Raw genomic sequence first — 26867 nt, 5'->3', positions numbered from 1 at the left:
GATGTATTATGTATTATAAATATATTAAAATTTAAGCATTAGTTTAAGCTATGACGATACTTTTCATGATTTAAAAGCGTCGATATAAATAGTGTGAATATTTTTTCTAGAAAATATATATGTACAATTCAATTGTTTTTCTTTCTAAACCTAGTGTTCTTTTTGCAGACAAGTCAATATTTGACCATTCAATAAGTGCGTGGTCATGACAAAAAAGGTTTAAACTTATAAGTAATTTTGATCAGCTGATTATGTTTATGTATGGCATAACAATTACGTACTTTGAGTAGCAAAATTAAAATTCTCTTTTATGTGTTTGTGTGAAATTGGAAGGCGTTGAAAGTGGGAAACTGTTTAAATAAAACAGACGTACTGATATATTAACTTCGTATATTTTACAGCGATATAACTTATTTCTAGATATAAAAATATCCATATGATCACACCTTGCTTGCCGTCATGGTGCCATTCAAAATATCCATTCAAGCTGCCCTGTGTTATGTACTCCGTGACAAACTTTATCAGTTTAGTATTAGAATATAAAAATCATATTGACTCTTCTAAATATACCCCAATTTGTTGTCGCTACAAAAAAACAATGCATCAATAAATTAAATCTCCAGCAATAATTTTGATCAATAATAAAAATCTCTATTCTTCAGACAATATGGGAGTAGATAACACACGAGCATCATGACCATTCACGTTTCCATAGTTATCATTACAAGTGATGCACCGACTAAAATAACTAGCCGATCATTCTTACGACGCAGACATCACCAAAAAAGCTATGATACAGAAAGCTGCAGCAAATAAAACTAAGTAGAACAAATGCAAGCAAAATCGATAAATCGACTAAATATTGTAGTCGGCGCATATAAACATATTTTAGGACGTACTCAATTAATAATGAGCGATAAGAACATCCTCCTTTATTTCAAGTAGACGCCTTAATATGCTATGATATGACTAAAACAAACAATCATTTTAATTTCTTTTACAGTATTATCACACATAATTTTCATGTAAATAAGTAGTAACATTCATTTAAAAAAGCCGTAACTTACATCAACAAATGGTATAATACATATTACACAAAGATATTTTATTCATTTTTCCGTTTCTGGTGTACAAGCCTTATTGTAAATAATTCATTCAAGGTTCAAACCTTATTTTTTTAAATATCGTAAAACAAACAAGTAGAATATAATGTTACACCTACACATGAATTAGAAAAACATCCAATTTATCAATAAAAAGCCTTATAGGCTTATAAACTTAATTTCATTCTAAAGCCAAAATTCAATAAAATATTTTATTATATTTTTAATGATTTTCAGTCTCAATACAATAACTAAATATGGCAAGAAGGCCTTTAAACGTGTAATTAATAGACTCACAAAATTGGTACAAAAGCAAACTATGTCATGTAGTCACAGACTATCGGTACACAATATTATAACCCTATGTTCATATAAAAGTGCGAATCCTATATTTATTGACATGAATAGGTATATCAAAGTTGAATAACAATCACCCGACAGTCGTCTTAAGCCGAAATTATTATAGTTCGATGTGCAGCTGAGAAACGTAAATAATAACAGTGTTTTTGTACAAGCAAATACTTAACAAGTATGTATAAATATTGCTAAGTTAATATTGCCATTAAATCACAATAATTGTTAAGTATTACGGAACTAACAGCGGGCAACTGCGTAAAGAAACAATTTTACATATACATAAATACGAATCAAACGAATAATATTTGTCTTGCACTTGTGTTATAACTAGCCTATATTCATAAAAAAGTGCGTATCTTAATACAAAAACCTTAAATACATATGTCGCTACCGTATAGGAATGATGTAAATAATATTTGCCTTTCGTTAGAGATCAAACCTTATACAATGTTCTAAGCCGAACGAAGCTAAAACACAAATAAACTTTGGCTGGTAATACTTCGAGCGTGCCACTTACTGCTGAGTAAATGTGTTAATAATATATAACCTTTTATGAGACTTCAATACAACTTAAGAATATCATAATGATCAGGTTCTTAATTAGATTTTTACATAAGTACAAATATGAATTTGCCTTGTTAGTACTTCATGAGGCTAAGAACGTACGGAACATAAGAAAATTATCAACTTTTCATTGTTGATTTCCACGCACAGTTAAAGTTTAAGCGTATTAGAATTATTGCTATAGTTATAATACACAGAGATGAGGTATCTTACACCGAAATAATAATTTTGTAGCTCATAGGCCGCGGAGTACGCCAAGGCAAATTCGCTAACACAACTTGTTTCTGAAAGGATTACAAAAGCTGGAATCATCATTTTGAATGTCGTACACTTTTCCATCAAATCCAACATTGATTTTGCTCTAGGCGCTTGAATTGAACACAAAAAACGTTGCCTTTAATTATGATGGCATTTTAATTGAAGGATGCAACTATATACAGTATAACTATTTTCTTTTTATATCCAATAAGAATGCATTTGTATCAAGTAAGTCTATCTAAATTTCTATTATATCATAAGAGATTCGTGAGGCTGGTAGTAATGTGACGTACCTTTCAGAAAGCTGTGTGTGTTTAGGTGCGGAGGGCCGGCGGTCAGTCGATGGGCGGCGGCTGCGCCGGGATGTTGCACGGCGGCGCTGTGAGGTAGCCCGCCGTGTGCGGGGCCGCTGTTACCAATATACACTTTGTTAGATGATTCAGAAAATGTGATTGTATATTGTGCAAAGAGATCATTTTGCAGATGAGGAAGCTAAAAATAATTGAACTATTGTTAAGTTTGCACTGCCAAGGGCCAAGAGACACCAAAGCTCAAAGGCGTCCCCCCTTCGTCCGACTCTTTCTCCCTGTTGACATAACAACCTTCCCTGTACATCTCGGTTACCAAGCACTCTAGCAACTTCCATCATTATAGAGCAGATAAAGTTCACCCGAAAAACAATGTTATAAATTTGTGATAAGGAGTTGTGACGAGTGTGTGTGCGCGTTACCTGCGAGCGTGTTGTTGTGCGAGGCGGCGGTGATGAAGAGGTCGTGTCGCTGCGCGGCGTAGTGCTCCCAGACGGGCGAGCGCGCCAGCACGCCGCGCACGCGCTCGCCGTGCGGGCCCGAGCGGGACATGGCCTTCAGCGCGCGGACCAGCTGCGCCGCCGCCGCGCCCTCCAGCCGGGTCTCCAGGAGCGACAGCAACGTGCCTATCAGGTCCGTCTCTAACGCCTGCCAGATGATATTGATATGAGTACGGATAGCAAACAGTGAGGTAGTTCAAAATGTCCAAAAGTCTATCTTCACACAAGGAATGAATCGCACCGTCGAGCAGTCTGTATCTAATGCAGAACAAAATGACAAACATGCATGCAAGAATCATCATGTTGCTAAGAAGTTTTAAGGTCTTTTTTTATTCAAATAGCAAAATGTTTAAATAGAAAATAATCCATTAAAGTATATACTCTCGCCGACTGACCTGCAACACGAGCCTGTCCGTATTCGCGTTGCTGGAGAAGATGAGCGCGAGCGCCTCACAAGCGCTGCCCACGATCTCGCGACACGACTGCACGGCGGACTTGAGGCCCGCCATCACGTCCGTCTGGGTCAATGCTACCACACATGCCTGCGGACAATTTTATTAATATTTCGTTAATATTGTACGTGTTACGTGACTTTGACTTTAGGGTTTCACAAACATATAAAGATACCCAAATTCATGTCGAGTATTACGCCCACACCTGGCTCGCCCAAGCGCAGCAGGCGCGCCAGGCGCGGCAGCTCGCCCAGCTGCGCGCACACCTCGCCCAGCGCACACATATCACGTACGTACCTGTGTGGGTGCGAGTGCAGCTATGACGGGCACGGCGAGGCGGGGCGCTTGCGGCAGCAGGCGCGCCAGGCGCGGCAGCTCGCCCAGCTGCGCGCACACCTCGCCCAGCGCACACATATCACGTACGTACCTGTGTGGGTGCGAGTGCAGCTATGACGGGCACGGCGAGGCGGGGCGCTTGCGGCAGCAGGCGCGCCAGGCGCGGCAGCTCGCCCAGCTGCGCGCACACCTCGCCCAGCGCACACATATCACGTACGTACCTGTGTGGGTGCGAGTGCAGCTATGACGGGCACGGCGAGGCGGGGCGCTTGCGGCAGCAGGCGCGCCAGGCGCGGCAGCTCGCCCAGCTGCGCGCACACCTCGCCCAGCGCACACATATCACGTACGTACCTGTGTGGGTGCGAGTGCAGCTATGACGGGCACGGCGAGGCGGGGCGCTTGCGGCAGCAGGCGCGCCAGGCGCGGCAGCTCGCCCAGCTGCGCGCACACCTCGCCCAGCGCCGGCCGCGCGCGGAGAGCTGCCGACAGGGCTAGCGCACATGTCTCGCCGCGACTTCCCTGTGACCAATTAATAAAATGCTAATTTATTTTAAAAACAAAATATCAAATCCGAGTCTAGATACTCCTAAATACGCTTTTTGTAAAGCCCATATCATCATCATCTGATCGGCTTTCGTCTAACCAGATGCACCCTCTCTGATCTCCTCAACCGATCTGACTCGTTGAAAGGCTTAACTGTCAAAACAGCCGGGACCCACAATTTGACGTGGCTTCCCAAACACGGAGGAACTAAAGAATGGCATAGATAGCCACTCATTCACGGAACGTTGTAATCAACCGTAGCTTAACCTGTGATCGATCCACTTCTGCAGTTGCAACGCTTCGCCTGCCTCGTACTTCCTACGACAACCTAGAAACCTCTTTTGCTCTTTATTTTAACATTTTTTATATCATCCCTACGAATAAACCAAAACCAACGATATTTAATCAGTTTATTTTAAACCACCTATTTCTCTGAGCCTCACCTCCGAGCTATCCTTATTAAGCGAAGCAATAGTCTCTGTCACCAGCTCCTGCAGGAACCTCTTGGGGCTCCGCAAGTTCCAGTGCGGGTTCTGCAGGTACAGCTTGAGGTATACACCGTCGACGACCACCTCTCCCGGCGGCGCCCACACCTGTTCCCCGGCCGCTGCCCGCTCTAGGGTCTCCCGGTCCTCGAATATAGCGTTGGGTGTTGATAGTTGTAATGATTGGTGCCTGGTGAATTAAAAAATCATTTAAGCCGGTTTGCTTAAAAACACATTAGACATCTGCATTTTTAGAGTTTTATGTTGGTTAAACATATACTTAAATTTTCATTCAAAAACCGGATTTACGAAAACAAAAAAAAACTAGATTTAAAGAGAGAAAATGTTTAATTCGATTTTTATATTCCACGCAGTTGTTTTACTTGATGCTCTTGCAGCCTATTTCAGGATAAAGCATCCATTAATCGATTTCTACAGCCTCCCACGAATTGAAACCTGTGCTGAACTGCAAACAATCGTTAGGTACCATGACTTTCGTGAGGCAGAATCTTAATTATTTATTTAATAACGGTATTCTCAGGAGCTGTGGCGAAGGCGGGGTCGCGAGGCAAACTGTTTGTTACTCGACTCATAAAATTGGTCTAAAAGCCTATCATTACAAGACATAGAAGGTAGAATGTTTATAGTAGTGTAGTGCGTACCGGTCCCTGAGCTGCGCGATCCTGGCGGCGAGCGTGTTGCGCGTGGCGTCGCTCCACACGAGCTCGGGGTGCTCGTGCGCCGCGTCGAACATGTGCACGGCGCTGGCGCCGCCCGCCTCGCGCATGGCCTCCGCGAACACGCCCGGGATGTAGCGCGAGATCGTCAGCCGGACCTGCACAACGGACATACTGGCATCACATCTACAATACAAGCTAATGAGCTTCGTTAGCTGTTGTAGGTGGACGAAGCCGCGGATAAAAGTAAATTCAGTTTACGAACAGTTGAGTAAGGACACAAGTGACATGATAAAGTTGCGTAATGAGGTTTTGCTCAAATGCTCAATAAAAAACAAAAGGAGCCGGACATTGTCGATTTTCTTTATGTAAAATAGTATTCATCCGTTATTTTTGTATTTGAATTACTTTTGGTATAAAATAGCATTTCAGTTTTGATATGTAGCCAAGTCAAATTTACCTTAGGTCCATGTAACTTGTCGGACATCATCCGCGCCAGCAACTCGACGGCCGTTTCTCTCGTTTCCGGTATCTTACTATTGCAGAATAAATCTAACAGATATATCACAGCACCTGGAACATTGACATTCATTTAATACCATTACACGAAGAAATTGTAGGTACTTTTTTGTTATTCTCGCATTAATGACTCAAATATTCAAACATATAAGGTTTTTAAAATAGTTAATGTCCCCATCATAATCATCGTTAGCCCATATTCGTCCACTACTGGACATATGCCTCCGCATCCCTCCACCAATAGTCAATGTAACGGTTGATATTTACGTACCTTTGTTGAGCGCCTCCTTGACGAGCGTGGTGTTGGCGAACAGCGCAGCGAGTGCGGCGAGCGCCTCGGGCCGCGGCGGCCTGTCGGCCAGCAGCGCCAGCAGCGGGCCCAGCACGTTGCTGGCGGCGATGTCCTCCACGCACTCGCGGCTGCCGGCCGCGCCCAGCACGCCGCGCAGCGCCGCGCCCTGCAGCGGGGGGTAGGCGCGCGCCGACAGCAGGCCGAAGATCAGACCGAACTGACCGATGCACTGGATCTCTGCACCTGTTATGTGCGTACAGATACTTTAATACATAATTGGGATGACTTCAACGAAGTATAAAAGCAAGCGTTCTTCCTCTCACCCAAATCTTGCTGGCCCGAAAGGGTCCACACTGTTCTCAATTATAACATGTCATCTATTAATATGTATGTATACTATGGAAGCAGTCAATTATGGAGTATTGAAACACTTTTAATAAACGCTGGAAAACTTGATAATTGGGTATGTATCATTTTCTACTAAATACAGTTAAAATCAATGTCGACCATAAAAAAATTGTTAAAATCGTTCACGTTTCGGAGCTACGCTACCACAATCAAACGCAAGACGCACACATAGTACGATGTACAGGAAGAATTCTTACCCGGGTTCTTTATAATAACGTTGGCGAGCGCGGTCAGTGCGTACGTGACGTGCTGCACTCGCTCGGTCGTCATGTCGCCTTGAGTCTGCTCTTGTATGAACTTCAGTAGGTCCAAGATGAATTGCTGAGAATTCTGTGACAAATATTACCACGTAAATAATTTTCTCACCTACATACTTAAGCTAACCAAAACTAAAAGCAGCAATCTTTGACAGTCGTTACAGGTAGTCAGAAGCTTGAAAGTCTGACACCCAGTCTAACCAAAGGATATCGTGTTGCCCCGGTAACTGGGTTGAGGGGGTCAGATAGGCAGTCGCTCGTTTCGAAACACTGGTAGCCAGCAGAATCCGGTCAGACTAGAAGCCGACCCCAACATAGTTGGGAAAAGGCTTAGTCGATGATGAAGCTAAAATCAGCAATCAATGAAAAAAAAAAACAATCTCTCGTGAAATCAAAATCAAAATCAAAAGTCATTTATTCAAATTAGGCTACTAAGTAGCACTTTTTGAAGGTCAAATTACATTGACAGCACCCAGTTTTGCCCACCCGTCACCGCTTCCTAAGTGCTTTTGCTGTGAGAGAAGAAACGGCGCAACAAACTCCCCAGCAGCACGCTGTCTTTCCATTTACAATATAATTATTAAAAAATATATCAAAATAAGTGTGTAGGTGCCGTGCCAAATAAACAAAAATTTGAGGTCATGGTACCTAAGCCACTATGAACTTAAACTGTCAACTACTCGGCCAAGGTCAGCAGACCGACCAGCCACCGCAAGCAGCACCCGTTCACGAGTATAAGGTGTGACTCGTTATTAAGGAAGCCGACATCATTTTTATCATTGGCAGCTTTAAGCAACCTGTTGAATATGGGAAGTTTCCTTTCATAGACCACTGCTTAATATTAAATACAAATGTATGCACTTACTTCAATAGGGAAGTCGGGCTGTTCATTATAGATGTCGATGTATACGCCGCCGACTGACACGAGTCCCTCGTGCGCGGTGTACGTGAAGGGCTCTATGAGCGGCCCCTCGCTGTCGGGCGCGGGCCGGTTCTTACGTAACACGTCCTTCAGCTCCGCGCGAGTACTGTTGTCCCACACCAGGTAGGGGGTTCGCCAGTTTGAGGTTAGCGTTTTTAATAGCTGGGGGATGAGAGAAGATAATTTAGTATAGCCACATATATATGCAGTATTTTAGTACGGTAGCACTATATTTTTCTCAGGTTTTATACTCACTTTTCTTGTTTGTTTTGCGTTCATATCGCTGTTAATTGTTTATATTCGGTCCATAATTATTATCTATTTCTTCTACAACGGGGCTGTTAACTACGGCCCCATTACGATAATCGAGAATCCTTACTAATATTATAAATGTGAAAATAACTCTGTCTTTCAGTCTGTCTGTCTGTCTGTTACGCTTTCATGTCTAAACCACTGAACTGATTTTAATGAAATTTGGTACAGAGATAGAGTTGACCTTGAGAAAGAACATAGGATAGTTTTTATCCCGTACTTTTGAAGAGTTCTCTTGGAAACGCGATATAACCGAACTCGACGCGGGCGTAGCCACGGGCGAAAAGCTAGTTAAATAATGTAATGTTATGAAAACATGACCAAAGTCTCTCGTATGTTTAAAACTACGGACTGAATATTACAAGTAATATTCCTCCCCTACACTATTTGTTAAAGTTACCTTAAAATATGATATCTATATTACCTCATGCTGGTCCGGCTCCCCAAGTCTTCTACACAAGTACTGTGTGAGTAACGTGTCTAGAGCATTCTGTATATGCTCGTCGTCCGGCGAGGCCTGCGCATGGGGCCCGTACATAGCCGCTAGCGCCACTATACACTGCTTCGCTAGCTGGTTAGCGACTTCCTACGAAAATTAACGATAGAATTCAAGTCAATACTTAATATTCGAAATAAAATGTTTTCTTTTTGGTATACAAATTATGTAAGTTGTATTTAGCATTAGTTTTTTGTTGTAGGTCTGTTTAGTTTACTTTTGCCCCACTAGCAGCAGAATTTTAAAATATATACAGTATAATGCGGCATACACAATCCACAACTTTTGCACAACCCCATCTAGTATCAAACAAAGCAAAGCTTCTATTATGATTCCCAGGTAATAGAACAAAATTTCAACATCTATCTTGTCTACCTCTTATTAAGAGATCAGAAGGCTTTGAATTATGGAGTACATCAAAATAGTGTAATCAATAACGGCAAATCTTGATACCGTAAATTTAAAGGCAACTTAAATGTCATACCTTTAAAAATATCGTCATGTTTGTTTACCTGTTTGCTCTGCTGCGCGTCAGTCTCGACGCCGGACTCGGTGAGCGTGTAGTCGTAGCGCAGCGCGGCGGGCAGCAGCGCCTGTATGGCGCCGGCGCGCGCCAGCTGCGAGCGACACGTGGGCTCCGCTGCTAGCGCGCCCACTGCGGCCGCGCCCGCGCATGCTGTCTCGCCTAGGTGCTGGGTCGACGAGTATTGTTAGTTAGCTAGCTTTAGAGGGTTAATGTATTTAGGATTTCGTTATAACATTCTATTTTCTTTACAGAAAATAAGTAGATTGTGAAAAATCACTTTTTTTCCTGTACGATGTTATCATATTTGAAAGCACAAATTGAAGCGAAGAATAGTCCAATAATTTATATATTCAAACCACATACTATTATTCTATAAATGTACACCTAAGCTATGTCCATAGGTTACACAACAAGCAAAATTAAAAAGGACATTATGCGCCAAATCGCAGAATAAGACATGTTTATCAGAAATAGAAGAAGGTTTTTGAAAACGGCAAATCGAATGTATAAAATTCTCGTGTGACGGTGTAAGTAACTGAACTAATCCGAAAATTTTCGACCGATTCTCAACAACATCTTTTTTTCTTACCCTTTTTTTTGTTTAATAACGTTTGTTTGCTGTTATAACTAGTATTTCTGAAATACATGTATCAAAAATGTGTGTGTACCTGTTTCTTGAGCAGCGGCACGAGGTCCGCGCACAGCTGCGGCATGTCCTTGCACACGCTGCGGCACGCGGGGAAGGCGGCCGCCACCGCGAAGCAGCGCGCCGCGTGGGCGCACACCTGCGCGGACACCTCGCCCGCCGCGCTCGCGTCCGACAACACCGGCACGCAGCGGGACATGGCCTCGTGCAGCACCTGGGGAGGGAGGACGGGAGGGGTTATATTTACTTATTTCTGACTTACTCCATTGGCACAGTAACCTAAAATGTGTCTTGGCCGCTGATACGAGAGAGAGCCACTTTACCCGATCCTTGGCCACTTCTCGCCAGTCTTCACGACTCGCCCGAAGGTAAGAAAAAGAATCAACAATCGGTTCATCCAGTCTAGTAACAAGTCCAGACTAAGGTAACAAACATAAAAAGCCTACGAATTGAAAACCTTCTTTTCGAAGTCGGATGAAAAACATTTCTTCTATACGTCAGTACTATTGTTACCTGCAGGCCGCCCTCGCGGCGCAGCTCCTCCGCGTTGAGCGCGGAGCAGCGCACGGTGGCGTGCGCAAGCTCGCAGGCGGCGGGCAGCAGCGGCGCGGCGTCGCGGGCCGCGAACAGCTGCTCGGCCGCCGCCTCCAGCCGCGCCGTGCGCAGCAGCTGCGGGTAGCCCGCGTACTTGTACGGCGCCAGCACTGCGGGAGGGACCACATATCACTAATGACTTCTTAGAGAAAAGCTTTACCGAGCCCATATTTTTAATCCACGTCACTCGGGCTCTTCTTCATCTACTGATTAAAATATGGGCCTCCACAGCTGATTAAATGACGTTGACAACTACAGCCATACGCACTACGCCTTTGTAATTAACTCGGCATTACACACATCTGGTATTCAAGTCAAAAATAGCTAATTTCACCCTGCGCTCACAACGTCATAAAACGAAGAAAAACTAGCGATGTTTGTATGCTTTTATACATTTACAATAAGAAATCCGTATGTAAATCTTGATAAAAATTAAATTCAAACTTAACTCTACTTTCTCTGAACAAATTGCACGTACCTTCAGAATACCTCTGGAACAGTATCGTCTGCGTGCGTAGAATGAGCACGATATTGTTGGTGTTGGGTCCGTCGCCGGTCCAAACGTTCCGGCTGCATAGGAACTCGTAAGCCTGGTTCACTGCCTCGAATCGGTCCTTTACGGATAAAACATAAAAACATTAACGAACAAAACGAAAGAGATAACAGATGGTCATAAGACTCATCTGATCTGAATTTTCTTCACATAGCATTGTGTAGGACACACTTGTGTTAGCCTTGATTACATTATAATAACTTTCCCTAAAAACAGTTAATTCTTGATCACCAAGACTGAGGGTCTAAAAAGAGCCAAGGTCAACGCTGGTTGATAAGATCAAACAAAATCTATATTATATTTTTCCATCTTACCAAATACAGAATCACTAGATCTTATCACAATAACTTCTCTGCCTCTACTTACTCGTCCTTCGGGGTTCTTATCAGGATGGAACTGCTGCGCCAGCTTGTAATACGCCTTTCGCACGGCGGCCTCGTCGTGTTGGCCCGTGGTCAGTCCTAAGGCCGCGTACGCCTCGCTCGCTGTCATGGATGGAGGCTTCTTCTCGACTTCGCGACGCCATGCGTCCAGAACATCTTTCAGTAGGCCAACCTGAGTAAAAAAAGTTGAAGTTACAATTAGTTCTTTCCTATATCAAAATATCAGAAAACTCATATCTCAGGATGGGAAAACAAAGTCAAAGTCAATGTCTAATACATCTAACGCCAATGCCAGCCAATTAAGTCTACGTTAAGTTGACCAGGGAATGGGTCTACCTACAGGTTGTCAATGGCAAAAGCGGGACCTACACTTAATTTGTTTAAGTATTTAAAATCTTGGTGTGCCATATACAGATATTTTAGGTCTCTGAGTTTCCATAGTCTGTACACTTATAAATACGTGCAGGTATTTCCCATTTTTGTGAAACGTTACTCAGTTCAAATGTTTGATGGATTAAGTTTTTCTTCTTACCACGACTTAACATGAAATACCCTTTACTTTAACTATATCAACATAAGTATGTACGTATACTGACAGGGTCAGGTATAGGCCAGTCGGGGAACCTCTGCGTGTCGCACAGGTGTCGCAGGTAGAACATGTTGCAGAACAGCTCGTGTTGCAGCTGCGGGTAGCGCACGGCCGGGATGGCCAGGTACGGGTAGCGGGCCGCGATGTGCGCGCGCAGGCGGGGGGTGAACTCGCCGATGTGGGCTGATACCTTCATTATCAGCATGCGTCTATGATAAATCAGGAAAAGTACAATAAATTGATTGGTTTTTTAATTTGTTATAGTGAAAACTCGCATTAAATAAATCTTGTTCGTTGATAAGCAGTAAATAGAATAACACCTAGTAACACAGCACTACACAACATGGCAAAGTTCAAGAATATTTAATTTATTAGACTTCTTGAAACCCCAATTTTTTTTTTCTCATTTTGTACGAAATTCAGCTATTCAGATTAACCACCTTAATCCCACCTTCATAAGGTTTTAAACTAGACAATATGATAAGCCAACTCCCATATTTCCAAGTTCTATACGGCTTAGACGAACATTATGGCTTTTCAAACAATTTGCAACTTTAATCCAACCCCAAAAGGTATAAAATAGAACATCATTAAAAGCCATCTCACCTCATTTCGGAGTTCCATATAGCTTCAGGCGTATCCCACTCGCCTAGAAAGATCTGTGCGAACTTGTCGGCGCCGTGGTTTTCTAGGTAACACACCATCGCTTCAGGTAATAACTGGCCTAGGATCGACCGCTGCATTATATCTGAACTTGTCTGTGGGAAAGATAAAGTCAACGTAGATCTTCTTTTATTTTCTTTCTTATTTAAACTGTTCCCTCACTAATCCGAAAAATTCTTGTATCGTGGGGAGTTTGACAAACATTGATGTTACATGCACAAATGCATCCAAGCCAGGACAAGCGTTCGTTGACTGATTCAGAAGTTGCTGGTAACTAACTAAATAGTCTCAAATAAAATTGAATATCGTATTCAGTTTGAATACACGACAACAGCGCTGCTATGTCATCTTAAGATTAAGTACTCCCGCAGTGTTACCTAACTCGTAAAAGGAACAGGACAGTGTCAATTTTGTTGTATCGCTGTCAAAATGTCCAAGTTTAACCAAACATAATAGACCACATACCTGATCAGCTCTGAAGGCCTGCTTCATATGTGTAAGTCTTAGAAACCGCGCAATAGGAAGCAGATTCGATCCCGTGTATAGCAACATGAAGTAGAAAACGCCTGTTAGATATAATTTCGAGATTTCTGGATTGTCTTGCATCACTTCATACAGTAGGGTTGCTACCTAGAAAAATTAATATTATTGTAGTTGCAATAGTTAATCGATCGTCATCCTTCCAGAAATGAAGGCAAGTTGACTAATCGTTAGGTTCAAAATTCTTGTTTTGTCTTACCTTTTCTACTAATATAGGATCAAAAGTGAGCAACAGTTGTACGACGTGCGCCAGACAAGCAGGCTCCGATAACATCCGCTTTACTTTCGGTAGAGGTCTGATTACAGCGTCTTCTTCGTCCCTGTGAGTAAAAATACACAAAATCAGCAGTGAATATAAACAACATGACAAAATATTTCGGAAATCTGCGCACAATAAAGCTATTGAATGGAACTGACTCTTTTATTATGCCCGGTGATAAAGGTTCGATACATCGATAAAGAGTACCGCACTTAAATAGAACAGGCATTAGCAGGCAGAAACTACAAAAAAATGCTATGAGGAATACCTAGGGAAGACGCATAAGACGGCAATACTCGTTCACGCTATACCTAGGAAGGTTATAAAAAAGGGCGCGACATTGCGGTAAGCGATGTTATACTGTGCCTGTACATGATCTTTAGCGACGCGGGCTTGTTTCGTATGTTCGAGAGCGAGAATGACGAGTGAAGCAGCAGTAGAAAATCGACAGGAATGGAGTGCGCGTTTTGGTAAGGCTTGGCTATTTTATTGAACTTTGTCCCCTTGAGCTGCGCCAGCCCTCCACCCTGTAGCTGTGGCCGCACCTACCTGCTGGGATAGTATCTGGCGCACGTGATGAGCAGGTCGAGCACAGTAGCGGCGAGCGCGCACTCGTCCAGCACGGCCACGCCGCGCGCTACTAACGTCCCCTTGAGCTGCGCCAGCCCTCCACCCTGTAGCTGTGGCCGCACCTACCTGCTGGGATAGTATCTGGCGCACGTGATGAGCAGGTCGAGCACAGTAGCGGCGAGCGCGCTCTCGTCCAGCACGGCCACGCCGCGCGCTACTAACGTCCCCTTGAGCTGCGCCAGCCCTCCACCCTGTAGCTGTGGCCGCACCTACCTGCTGGGATAGTATCTGGCGCACGTGATGAGCAGGTCGAGCACAGTAGCGGCGAGCGCGCTCTCGTCCAGCACGGCCACGCCGCGCGCTACTAACGTCCCCTTGAGCTGCGCCAGCCCTCCACCCTGTAGCTGTGGCCGCACCTACCTGCTGGGATAGTATCTGGCGCACGTGATGAGCAGGTCGAGCACAGTAGCGGCGAGCGCGCTCTCGTCCAGCACGGCCACGCCGCGCGCTACTAACGTCCCCTTGAGCTGCGCCAGCCCTCCACCCTGTAGCTGTGGCCGCACCTACCTGCTGGGATAGTATCTGGCGCACGTGATGAGCAGGTCGAGCACAGTAGCGGCGAGCGCGCTCTCGTCCAGCACGGCCACGCCGCGCGCTACTAACGTCCCCTTGAGCTGCGCCAGCCCTCCACCCTGTAGCTGTGGCCGCACCTACCTGCTGGGATAGTATCTGGCGCACGTGATGAGCAGGTCGAGCACAGTAGCGGCGAGCGCGCTCTCGTCCAGCACGGCCACGCCGCGCGCTACTAACGTCCCCTTGAGCTGCGCCAGCCCTCCACCCTGTAGCTGTGGCCGCACCTACCTGCTGGGATAGTATCTGGCGCACGTGATGAGCAGGTCGAGCACAGTAGCGGCGAGCGCGCTCTCGTCCAGCACGGCCACGCCGCGCGCTACTAACGTCCCCTTGAGCTGCGCCAGCCCTCCACCCTGTAGCTGTGGCCGCACCTACCTGCTGGGATAGTATCTGGCGCACGTGATGAGCAGGTCGAGCACAGTAGCGGCGAGCGCGCTCTCGTCCAGCACGGCCACGCCGCGCGCTACTAACGTCCCCTTGAGCTGCGCCAGCCCTCCACCCTGTAGCTGTGGCCGCACCTACCTGCTGGGATAGTATCTGGCGCACGTGATGAGCAGGTCGAGCACAGTAGCGGCGAGCGCGCTCTCGTCCAGCACGGCCACGCCGCGCGCTACTAACGTCCCCTTGAGCTGCGCCAGCCCTCCACCCTGTAGCTGTGGCCGCACCTACCTGCTGGGATAGTATCTGGCGCACGTGATGAGCAGGTCGAGCACAGTAGCGGCGAGCGCGCTCTCGTCCAGCACGGCCACGCCGCGCGCTACTAACGTCCCCTTGAGCTGCGCCAGCCCTCCACCCTGTAGCTGTGGCCGCACCTACCTGCTGGGATAGTATCTGGCGCACGTGATGAGCAGGTCGAGCACAGTAGCGGCGAGCGCGCTCTCGTCCAGCACGGCCACGCCGCGCGCTACTAACGTCCCCTTGAGCTGCGCCAGCCCTCCACCCTGTAGCTGTGGCCGCACCTACCTGCTGGGATAGTATCTGGCGCACGTGATGAGCAGGTCGAGCACAGTAGCGGCGAGCGCGCTCTCGTCCAGCACGGCCACGCCGCGCGCTACTAACGTCCCCTTGAGCTGCGCCAGCCCTCCACCCTGTAGCTGTGGCCGCACCTACCTGCTGGGATAGTATCTGGCGCACGTGATGAGCAGGTCGAGCACAGTAGCGGCGAGCGCGCTCTCGTCCAGCACGGCCACGCCGCGCGCTACTAACGTCCACTTGAGCTGCGCAACGCCGCCCACTGCGCGCCAGCCTTCCATGCTGTTAGCCCAGGCTTTCGTCTTATTGTTGATCTCGCCGGACTTGTATAGGTCTTTGAGCTGGGAAAAACAGATCCTATTAGCACAAAAACAGTTTTTAGAAACAAATTCGATATTAATTCTCCACAAACCTGTTGAAAGCTGACCGGCCCATTCCTTTGCACCTTGTCGGCCTGCTCTACGTTGTAGTACCACTCGCGGTCGCCGCCGGTCTGCTGCTGCGGGCCCTCAATCACATTGCTTTGCGCCGGCACGGTCGCCCGCGACGTGTGTAAGTGCGCTAGTGTCATTAGCTCTACAAGGATCCTAAAATATAAAAATAAATGTAAGTGGCCGAATTAATTTGCATAGTAACAATGCGTAAAATATAAAGTGCTCGAGAGTATTGTTACTTACCTAATACCATTCCATTCTAATATATCGCTGACATTTCTTCTATGTAAAATAAGTTTTGATAGAAATTGTACAAGTCTGTCCCTTTCCATTCTGTCGCATGTCTGAAAACCGAAAAAAAAATGAGGTACATTGCTCTGATAACTTGAAAACTAAACCTTATTCACGGTACGTAAGGTCGCATAACTGTAACTTACCCTGTCCAGCATCTGTACGATGTACTTAGTATCAGCAAACGGACCGATATCTTCAAAGTACCGTCCATACACAATACTCATGGCTTGCAAACACATACACTTCATCTCGATTTTGGGCGTCGACAGAAACCGATGGTATAGATCATTGAAGAATTCGTACCTGAAATATTACTTTAGGTATAATTTCGTATTAAATACTACAGAAGTCTTTAGTCTAGTCTTATTTCTAAATACAGCTGTCGCTTGACTGGAAAATTAACACCAAGAAGGTTAATTTCATATTGAACCTTAGCTACTTACATTTCATCGTGTAAGACTAGACACAGCATAAATATATTTAGAAGCAATAGGAAGAGAATATAAACTAAATATTTAAAGCGTAGAGTTCGAAATTCAATACCATACTATTCTATCCATAGCTTACAAACAAATACTTACGACTTTCTAATCGGGCTGTCATCATTGTCCCTCTGCTCTAACAGTATCCTAAGGTAGTAGTCCCCGATCTTGACCTCGTTCTGCAGGCACTGGTAGTGGACCTCGAGCTCGGCGTGGTTCCACGACGTGAGGGTAGTGCCGGCGACCTCGCGGTCTGATGTGAAGGCGCGGAGCTCGTTCTCTAAGGCGTTGCGAAGCTCTTCTCGAGTCTGAGTTTAATGAAGTTTGAGTATTATTTAAATCCTTCGACACTTTTTTTTATAAGTCTTATGGAATCAAAACGAATGTTCCGTATTTAAAAAGGCTTTTGTCAGTCACTTTTAAAACGTTACCAATAATGACTGATTTTACGGTTATAAAATATCAGTTCTATGGGAAAGGGCTTGCGAGAAACCACCTATGTGAACTAGATATACCTCAATATATGGATTTATCCTTTCCGAGTTCGTTGCGAACCAAAGCTTTATTTGCACAGATTTTAAAAACATATTTACATAAGCTTGTGAAACGTGGGCAGATATCAGTATGTCCCAACTTCTTTTTTACCGCTTTTTTATTCCCATTTATCGCAATATTTTCTGGCACATTACACTTAAACAGTCATAATTACGTAACGAGGCAGCGAAATAATCATTATCCTCACGATCTTACCGTATGGTTCCATATGAGGTTAGGCAGCGCGTGGTCCCTGTGGAACTGGTAGTAGAAGAGCGGCCAGTTGGCGCTGGACTTGACGCGCTCCCTGCGGCGGCGCAGTACGACAGGCCGCTCGCGCGGGGCGTCGCGCCGCTCGCCCGCCGCGCGCCCCAGCCGCGCCGCCCAGTGCTGCATGGCCAGCGCCGCGTAGTGCTAACCACAGACACAGTTATATCACTATCACAATTAACACCTAAACATAGATATCTGATACCATACCATGTCTATTTATATAGCTCATGTAAAGGTTTTGCACCATCTACCGTCATCACGTCTAAGTGTCCTGCTATATTAATTTAAATTCTTCTATTCTAATTCTTTTTGCGATGTCGACTACGTCGATGGCGAAATTATAGTAGACCATGGATTGAAAAAGACTTCAGAAATCGGATGGATACGAAGGACAAGTGGACACCAGCCATTCGGGGAAGAAGTGGGTAGTGTCAGACTCTTACAAACTAACCCTAAACCGCCGTGTAATGACTCTTGGGTCTTTGCCGATGCGTAGCCATGTATGAAATTTAAAAGTAACTGATGCTTACTTCCAGATGTTTCTCCACATATTTCACTTGTCTTTCTAACGCCTCCCAATGCTGTGCGCGTGGCTTGACGGTTGCTTGAGCAAGTTGTAAGTTATCACGCTCGGGTTCCATCTCGTCTGCTATCGCGGCTGCTGGCGGCGCTTCCAACGACTCCAGGAATGCGAGGAGGCCTGATGGCTGGGAACACATAATTTATGTTTAAAAAAATATAAAACTAAAACAACAAATGGCACAATATGCTTAATATTTTGTAGCCTGATATTCTCCACATGGAATTAACCATAAAGTAAAAGATTCGATAACTTCTTAAGCTCGAGAAGAGGCTTAAACATCATATTTTGTGAAACGACTTTTGCATTAAACAATTTAATCCTTGGGTCGCTGGGGGTTTCACAAAAATTCGTGGTTGACACCATTTTGAATGGTTGTACCATTTGACTTTCCTTGAAACAAAAATGATATGAACGGCACCCAACATAGGGGTGCTGGGTGTACTTTGAGGCTAGTGACAGCCAGTACCAAGTACAGCAGTGGTCAGTTACCATGATCCTGCGCAGCAGCGAGTGCGCGGCGGCGTGGTCCACCAGCCACAGCGCCACCAGGTGCCGCGCGAGGTGGCGGTGCTGCAGGCGCGGCGGCGCGTACAGCGCGGCCAGCAGGTGGCGCGGCAGCGCGGCCTCGGCCAGCGCCAGCGCCTGCATGCGCGCGCCCACGCCCGACCCGCCCTCCTCCACCAGCGCGCGCATCACCAGCCCCGCGCCCTTCACTATGGCCATCGACGGGTGCTGCACAAGTACACACTCATTACTAAGTCGCACGAATTCACGGTAAAATTCTTGGCAGTACGTAACATAAAGCATACTTTTTCCTCAATAGTCAATCAAAAATCTACAAATCGGATGAAAAATCTGTTAGACGCGCTTCTAAATCAATAATTTATTTGTAATTGAATATAGCTGAAGTAAATTATTTGATTTGATTTGATAGCTAGGATTGGCTACAGTTTCTTACTTCAAACAACTTGAACAGGACTCTCCCCCTCTTGGAGACCATTTCCAAAAGCTGATCGAACTGCTTGCCGTCCGTCGTTTCACTGTATGGCACGCACAATGCGAACGTGAGGAAATCCAACATGGCTGCCACTACCAAGGCACCGCTTCCTGCAGTCTAGGACACGAAGAATAAAAAGATTCGAATCACGTTTTGGGAACAATTTTCTTGGTTTCAAGCGATCGTTTCTATAAACTATATTTTTGGCGACTTGGAATAAATTTTAAATTGAAATTATTTATGACTTCTCACGAATGAAAACGTATAATCGAGAATCCAAAATAACTACTTTGTGATTTTACAATACATAGAGAAATTGTTGCAAAAAGCCCAATTCACTTTTGAAATCTAAATTTGTCACTTTACAATATACAATATATATTAGGTTTTCGTTAAATTTTGTTTAATTGTAATAGAATACTGACGACATGGTCAGCCCACATGGTGAGCAGGCCGTCGAGGAAGCTGGGCGTGGACAGCATGCTGGCCTTGTTGAGCTGCTCCTGGCGCAGGTCGGGCTCGGCGTGCATGGGCTGCAGCAGCGCGCACACCGCGTCCAGCGCCGCGTGCGCGCACGCCGCCGACCCGCGCCGCAGCGCCGCCACCGTCGCCGTGCCGATCCACTCGCGGAAACTGACGCACACATACGATATACAACTCTATTGTTATATTACCGATTCCTAACAAAAAGGAAATGTCAAGAATAGTCTCATAGTCTCTATTTTGGCTCCTTTCACCGACTATATTATTACAGTGATTTAAATAAAAGGACGACAATAATAACAACCGCTTCTTCAGCGCATCATTGAAAAGATCCTTTATTCATCGACATATAAAGATTATCGCTACATAAAATCAAATCCCATCATAAAATAAGATAGGAAAAATAGAGCGAAGTGTTAATTTGCAAGTATCCAAAACAAGAAATCTAATTTAAGAAATTTATTTCTTATACATATTATAAAGCTAGTTCCAAAGATACAAGCAAAACAGTATTCAATATCGTACTACTAAAACCGTACTTACCCAGGCAAGGCAGTAAACGCCGCGAATCCCACTTTGCTGGCACAGAGTCGCCTCAGCGCGTGGAACTGCGACTCCAGCTCGCGGGGCGTTAAGTTGCTGCCGGAGGGCGCGCTGCTCACCAGCGCCGTGAGCGCGCCCGTGATCAGCTTCTCCTTGTTCTCGGCGAACAGACGCTGCGACGCAACATTTTAGTGCACTTCGTCTTTTATATTGTTAATCGATGTTTATTAGATTTGGAAACGGGAATATTTAAATGATTGTCAAAGGAGTCTGCAAATATGATGAATGTTCTATGGGAGAACTATTTTTTTTTAATTAAAACTTATCATTATTATATCACGCCGATTAATATGCATGTATTAACAACCCACATACACAATGTAGGAAAAAAATATATAACTTCTTAAAAAAAACACGAACTTTTCTGACATTCATCATAAATACAGTGGAAATATTTTAATTTATTACAATAGTTTCAGATTCCGAAAAACAACACCAACTCGAGCTATACTCAAAAATTCCATGCTACTTAAAGAACTTTAACAGTAGGTACAATAAATATCCATATAACAATCCCAGGTGCGGCATAATTTACAACGACCCAAAAAGTTAGTACATTGCGTAGAATCTATGGTATTTACATGTATGTAGCGATTGAAGGAGCAGCAATGTAGGGTGTAAAATAATAAATTGACAAGGGACTTACAAGATCCCACGTAAGAAACAGCCACAACAGGGGTCGGGCCTACAAGGCACACAAGGTACATTAATATGTCCCAGGAATGTAATAAAAATCATTAAAATCAAGCGTGATCATGTAGATGAGTATAGCGTGGTGAAATGAGTACTAAGATCGTATACAATATTCGATTTAAAACACAGAGTTAGTACGCAAACAACGGGCGCATACTTTCAATGTAATTCTTAAAAAAAACATGCAAGTATCAATATTGTGTGCGTAGCGAAATAGCGATAAAATTATTGGCGTCATTAGCTTTCCCTACTGAATTAAAACTATAAAATATTAAGAGTTAATTCGTTATTGTTATGTATTAGTAAGTAGCACTCATGTACAGTTGTTTATGTATTATGTAGGAGGTCTTACGTCTTGGCTGACTGAGTATATGAGGCCGCTGTAGCCGACGTTCGCGTTGAATCTCTCGATCACTTCTGCGCGACTCATTCCTACTGGGTTTTGGAATAATCTGTGAAAAAAAATATGCTGAATTTTCGACATAATTAAATAAGACCGTTGCTAAAAAACTTTTTATGGTTATCGATTATCATTTTTTTTAACACATTCCTTTAGAAAAAAATATAAACCTAAAGCTTGTTTCCACTTGATTGTGTATTTTATATTTAAATACGCGTACACCATAATTATAAAGTGATTTACCTAAGATGATTGGACTCGGTCTCCTCCTCGACGGGCTGGTGCAGCGGGCCGAGCCGGTACCCGCGCAGCGTGGGCATGGACCGCACGTGCACGTCGCGCTGCCCCGCCGAGCGCACGCCGTCCAGCAGGGACGCTAGCAGCGCGTCCCTACGTGCATCATAGTAAGTTAGTAATTTAAAATGGTATTATTCGTTTTCCCTAAGCATTTTTCCAACAATTGCCAATGAACGACATTTGCCAACACAATAATTCAAAATGAATTGTATCGACAGTGAGTGTACTGAATTTCCAATTATTATGTTGAAAAATGCTTAGGAGAATATGAATAGTGTCATTTCGGCAGCATCGGCAAAAGCAGAATTGCGCCCTGATATAAAACTAATCTGTTTGGTTAAATAAGGAAATGATGGAGCAAACTTTTGCAGATCTAAGCAATTACAATATTCACCAGCAATGATTAGAAGAGAGTCTGATTGACCTATGACATTAGGTTTACCTTTCACCAGCCAGGTACATTCGCGTTTGTCCATTAAGATATTCGATGGAGAACTTTTGCGGATGATCCGTGTCTCTTACTAAAGCGAACACATCACTCAGTGGACGTAAACATACCACCTGAAAATATTCACCATATTGAAGTCACTCATATAATCTTTCATTTTACCTATTTTTTTAAGCGTTTATTTTTCACTCTTTTTTCATTTTGTTTACTAAGACTTACGACTCAAATTTTGTACAAGATTGTGACGTCATTATTATGATTAATAATTCTTCATTTATTACTTGAGCGCTATGGAAATTATTAATATATCATTAATCATTTCCATACCATTATCAGAGTGTTTATGTTACGTAAATTTTACCAAGTATTCATGACTTTCCCTGTTCAAATTTCAAGGATGTGATAAACTGATAGAAGCAATACCTATATCGATTATCAAACAGTTATGACTTACGGAATAAGTTTGAGGATCTCTCTCTAGTATACAAGTATCGGATAGGCAGAGAGTACGTCGCATCGGCTCCATGTGCCGAGCAGGATTCACTTTCTGAACTATGAACTCGCTAAGAGACGTCTGATGTTGATCGCCACTGTAATATGAAACCAGGTCGAATAATGTAATTGTAATAAAAGATTAAATAATTGAGGTGAATTACGTAACGTAAATTTTATTTCATAACGGTTTCATGAAATTGAAACTACTAGTGCATGTACTCAAAATATACATATTTTTTATGATTATAGTGTACGTTTCCTGACTTTTCTTCTTGAAAAAATGTGTACAGGGTGTCCAGAGAAGTTATAACGTCCAATTGTCCAGTAAAAGAGGACACTAGAGGCCATGTATATTCCGCGATTATTAGTAGTTTTAGAATTGTGAAAGTTTTTTTTTATTTGGTGATGAGTCGACTACTTTTTAATGCTCTCTACAACTGGGCAACCAGTCATGGCTACTAAAATTTCGTGATATTTTTCTAGGTTCTTTAAGTCATTATTTTATTAGATGTTCCAGGATTTTCGTACTAATATAATGTGGACGCCCACTTTTACAGAGCTGCATAATATGGGCGTATATTGAGTGTTATGACATTTAGTTTATTTTAGATCTCAATGATTTAATGTACAACAAACCTTGACAAAGTTTACATTTTACGTTACACAAAGGTTTATAAGACTAGGTTGTTATTTGAAAACTTGAAATCAACTTATTATGTCTAGGCTTTTCCCGACTATGTTGGCGTCGGCTTTTGGTATAATCTGATGTGGTTTGGTATAGTTTTTTCCATGGAGCGTCTGACTATCTGATATACACCAAACACCAAGTTACCTGGACAACATGTACATATCGTCAAGGCATATAATTATGAAAATAAGGTTTATTTATGTGTCGTAAATATTTCATTGTTACCAAAATTGAATTTGGAACAATGTATTTTACCCTCAGTCTAACTAACAGATACGAAAACGTTTACCATGACGACAATGATAAAAAAATCATAGTTTTTCACAAACATCTATGTTTATTTATATCAACTTGTTTAGAATGATAACTAATCGTGAATATGATATATATGAGTGTGCGTAGATAAAGTTCACATTGAAGGCCGAGTGAATCATACAATAATTGAAGAGCAACATATGTGAATGGACTAAACTGGCCGTTAATTATATTCCTAATTTACATGATGGGACAATGACGTTACATATTAATTTGACAAAGTAGGTTAACACCTAAATATCGATACTGACAGGATAAAACAAAAAAGGAACAACTTCAATACTACAACCTCTTTTTTTGACTGGAATCGAATATCAAAGTACAGTATCAAATATTTTGCAATAAATTACGTCACCAAACGCTATCAAACTCTACAATATCAAAGATGACTCACCTGTACTTCCCAAATCTCTGGTCATGATAGTCGTCTAAAGTAATCATCGTAGACAATACTTTGATGCTAATACTAAGTGATAAATTCGCCATTTCTAGCATCTTATTGATTATTATCTGGTGGTCCATTGCATTGGAGAACAGGTGTAGTCTGCTGTAGCCCCCCACCGCCAATACAAATCCCCCTGGAATGTCTCGTACTGGGAGTATGCCTTGAATATCACAGTATGGGTAGCTGGCAAGCAGTGTGTGGGTGGAAGGGTCCAGTTGCTCCAGGGCACAAGGACCAACCTCCAATACAATAGGGAGACGTGTTCCACTCCAGTGGTGTTTGTATGCTTGGTACCTCTGAAAGTTTTGAAGTTTATTATTATTATTATGCCCATTAACTTAATATGAACATAAATGATGTATGAAGCAGTTATACTATTTTTCTTCGGTATTTTTGTACAAAGAACGTCAATAAAAACTAAGCTTTTACTTAAAGAAATTAAAAGCTAAAAGAGAAAAGATTTTCTACTTACATAAACATCTTTAGGTTTCTCAGCAAACAAGAGTCTGTATTTAAACGCCTCTGTTAAAATCAAACATTTGTATTCAGATGAAAACTTCATGGAGTCAACCTTTTTATCCTTTTTCATAACCAGGGTAAAATCATGGTTGACAGTTGAGTTTGAATGTTTTGAGGATGAGATAGTCACAACATCTGCATACAGCCATTTGTTAGTGACCTCTAGGCGGTCGGGGTTGTATGTGGTGATGCCATGGGTGCCAATTGAGAACACCCTCTTGTACTTCCCCTTCCATGAGTGCTTCGTGACCAGAAATGACGCCACATCCTGATTGTCCTTTAATGGAGTCATCTTAACATTGCCTGTTGAAACATAAAGTATTACAGAAAAAGAAATATTTTTAGTATTAGGTGGTAGTTTGTGACTATATTGTAATTAAAATGCAGGTCAGTTTTAAAGAAGTAAATTTTGAGCTTTATGTTGCACAAGGGTAAATATCCAATTGATTATTTTATGATTTAATTCTAAAGTAGGAATTAATAGACTATAATGCTGTACATAAATTTAACACAGAGTTGCCAAAACCAATTTGATTGTATAAGACAATATAAAAAAGATGTGTTACAGATTTTTGAACAAAAAATTATCACTTTACAGAATTATTTAATAAATAAACTTATTAATGTAATCTAAAAAAACTCAGTTTTAGAATGAATCTACTGATGGAACAATGATAAATGATGTACCTACATTTTAAGCAATACCCTGAGCAAGGCCAATTTAATTTTAGATATTACATTTTTCAAATTGTATGTATAAACACGGATTAGGTTTTCTTACAAGGAAAATATGGTAGGTTTAGGGAATACTTTAATCTAAAAAGGATAATGTCATGAAGATAGCAACTTTTTTGAAAGTTCCAACCAAAGAGATAAAATTATAGAAAAACGAAAACAAAAATTAATGCAACTTAATACGACTGATTAAATCACAACCGGCAATAAATTACCAATAATGAACAAGTGGGTTACAATAACAAACCTGTTCAATTATCAAACGAACTATACCCACCACTAGTCTCTATCAATGACGCCAAGAGGAACGACTTAACTAACTGCGTAACAGAACTCTACCTATTAGATCTAAACAAGAATTTAATTAGAACAATCCTCCCCTTTGTAAATAGATCGGGAAACCATTGATATCGAATACGTGTAAACAAGGAACGGTACAACCCATTTTATACCGACAGTCAACCCCATGTATCACAAAAAAGTACTCACAAGTTATATGTGGATAAACAAGCTTCAATACTCTCAGCTGGTATCCGATATGAACCACATATTAGACAAATAAACGTAAAAAATGTGAACAAGAGCTCGAGAAAGGACCGACCAATCGTTCAACAAATTGACAATTTCATTAGTGTGGACACGTATAAAATAAATAAAAGGTTGACGTCAGATTTTCGTAAAAACAAAACAAAAAGCGGTAACAACAGCGGTTTTTAGTAGCTTCTTTTTACTAAAAAATGGAACGATCGGATTTCATAAAATGTCTCTTCTTATTTCAATACTTAAAATCATCAGCGCAGCAAGCCAAAACTGTAGAAAACTTTACTGAAACATGTTACATTATAGGATAGGAACATTTCTGCTCTCTTTGTTACTTCATACTTTGTGTTTATTGCCTGACTTTCAAATTCCTCAATCTTGGTACGAGAATTCACCTACAAAACACATGATAGCATAAATCAACAACTAGCTATGTGCATGCAACTTATAACAATAATTTGTACATTTTGATTGGCGATTTTAAATGCAAAATATCGTGTCACGTAAGACTACGCCCTCTTGAGAAGAGTTAACTCAGAATATATATTATGCAGAGTTTAATAAACCCAGTTAGTGAAAGAACCTATAACCGTACTAAAAAATAAAAACCAAACCCTTATCAACTGAAAATAACCATTCAATAACCGTTTGTTTTCCGAACGCAGTTTTTTTTACTGTTTTTGACTTACGTCAAAACGTCAAAATATCTGGAACGTCAGAGTATTTCGGTTCAAATACCCAATTTATTTGGTTTCAAAATACTCAAATTTCAATTTGCAATTTTTTATTGCACATAATAGTTAGTAACAAAGATACAAAAAGGTATGTCACATTGTTAAAATAAAAGAAAGTCTATTTGTTTATGTCCTTTCAATAATTGTATTTCTTTTAT

At 42.7% G+C, this 26867-nt stretch overlaps 1 protein-coding gene across 3 annotated transcripts; it reads right to left on the bottom strand.

Moving 5' to 3' along the window:
* Positions 1-373: 373 nt before the first annotated feature.
* Positions 374-26080, bottom strand: LOC113505489 (dnaJ homolog subfamily C member 13). 3 transcript variants are annotated; one of them, XM_026888232.1, is made up of 39 exons: positions 25925-26080; positions 24654-25003; positions 24131-24477; positions 22693-22828; positions 22233-22351; positions 21737-21883; positions 21446-21545; positions 20341-20513; positions 19740-19947; positions 19276-19431; positions 18807-19049; positions 18265-18441; positions 17678-17875; positions 17027-17235; positions 16589-16748; positions 16395-16495; positions 16130-16304; positions 15856-16058; positions 13483-13603; positions 13209-13373; positions 12687-12838; positions 12088-12289; positions 11475-11663; positions 11034-11169; positions 10475-10665; positions 9984-10175; positions 9302-9481; positions 8718-8879; positions 7925-8143; positions 7000-7132; positions 6374-6637; positions 6044-6156; positions 5569-5741; positions 4865-5096; positions 4230-4397; positions 3486-3632; positions 3013-3238; positions 2576-2691; positions 374-2308 (listed from the first exon to the last, which is right to left on the bottom strand). In XM_026888232.1, exons 2-38 carry the CDS (start codon positions 24990-24992, stop codon positions 2618-2620), a joined length of 6630 nt encoding a protein of 2209 aa, XP_026744033.1. In that variant the 5' UTR covers positions 24993-25003; positions 25925-26080; the 3' UTR covers positions 374-2308; positions 2576-2617. The 3 variants fall into 3 exon arrangements, with proteins under 3 accessions (XP_026744033.1, XP_026744023.1, XP_026744042.1); XM_026888222.1 differs by having other exon boundaries at positions 374-2691; XM_026888241.1 differs by lacking the exons at positions 374-2308; positions 2576-2691; positions 3013-3238; ... (1 more) ...; positions 4230-4397; positions 4865-5096 and adding an exon at positions 5251-5372 and having other exon boundaries at positions 25925-26079.
* Positions 26081-26867: the final 787 nt, after the last annotated feature.

This window comes from Trichoplusia ni, chromosome 2, assembly GCF_003590095.1.
Source record: "Trichoplusia ni isolate ovarian cell line Hi5 chromosome 2, tn1, whole genome shotgun sequence".
Taxonomy (NCBI): Eukaryota; Metazoa; Arthropoda; class Insecta; order Lepidoptera; family Noctuidae; genus Trichoplusia; species Trichoplusia ni.
Note: the sequence above shows the minus strand (reverse complement) of the source record. Positions and strands in the feature narration are given on the sequence as shown.

Coding starts and splice junctions, on each gene's coding strand:
- LOC113505489 (XM_026888222.1), bottom strand. CDS start 24,992: ATGACTCCATTAAAGGACAATCAGGATGTGGCGTCATTTCTGGTCACG. Junction 17,876..18,264: donor ATGTGGAGAAACATCTGGAA/GTAAGCATCAGT, acceptor GTCTGTGGTTAG/CACTACGCGGCGCTGGCCAT. Junction 13,374..13,482: donor ATCCTATATTAGTAGAAAAG/GTAAGACAAAAC, acceptor TAATTTTTCTAG/GTAGCAACCCTACTGTATGA.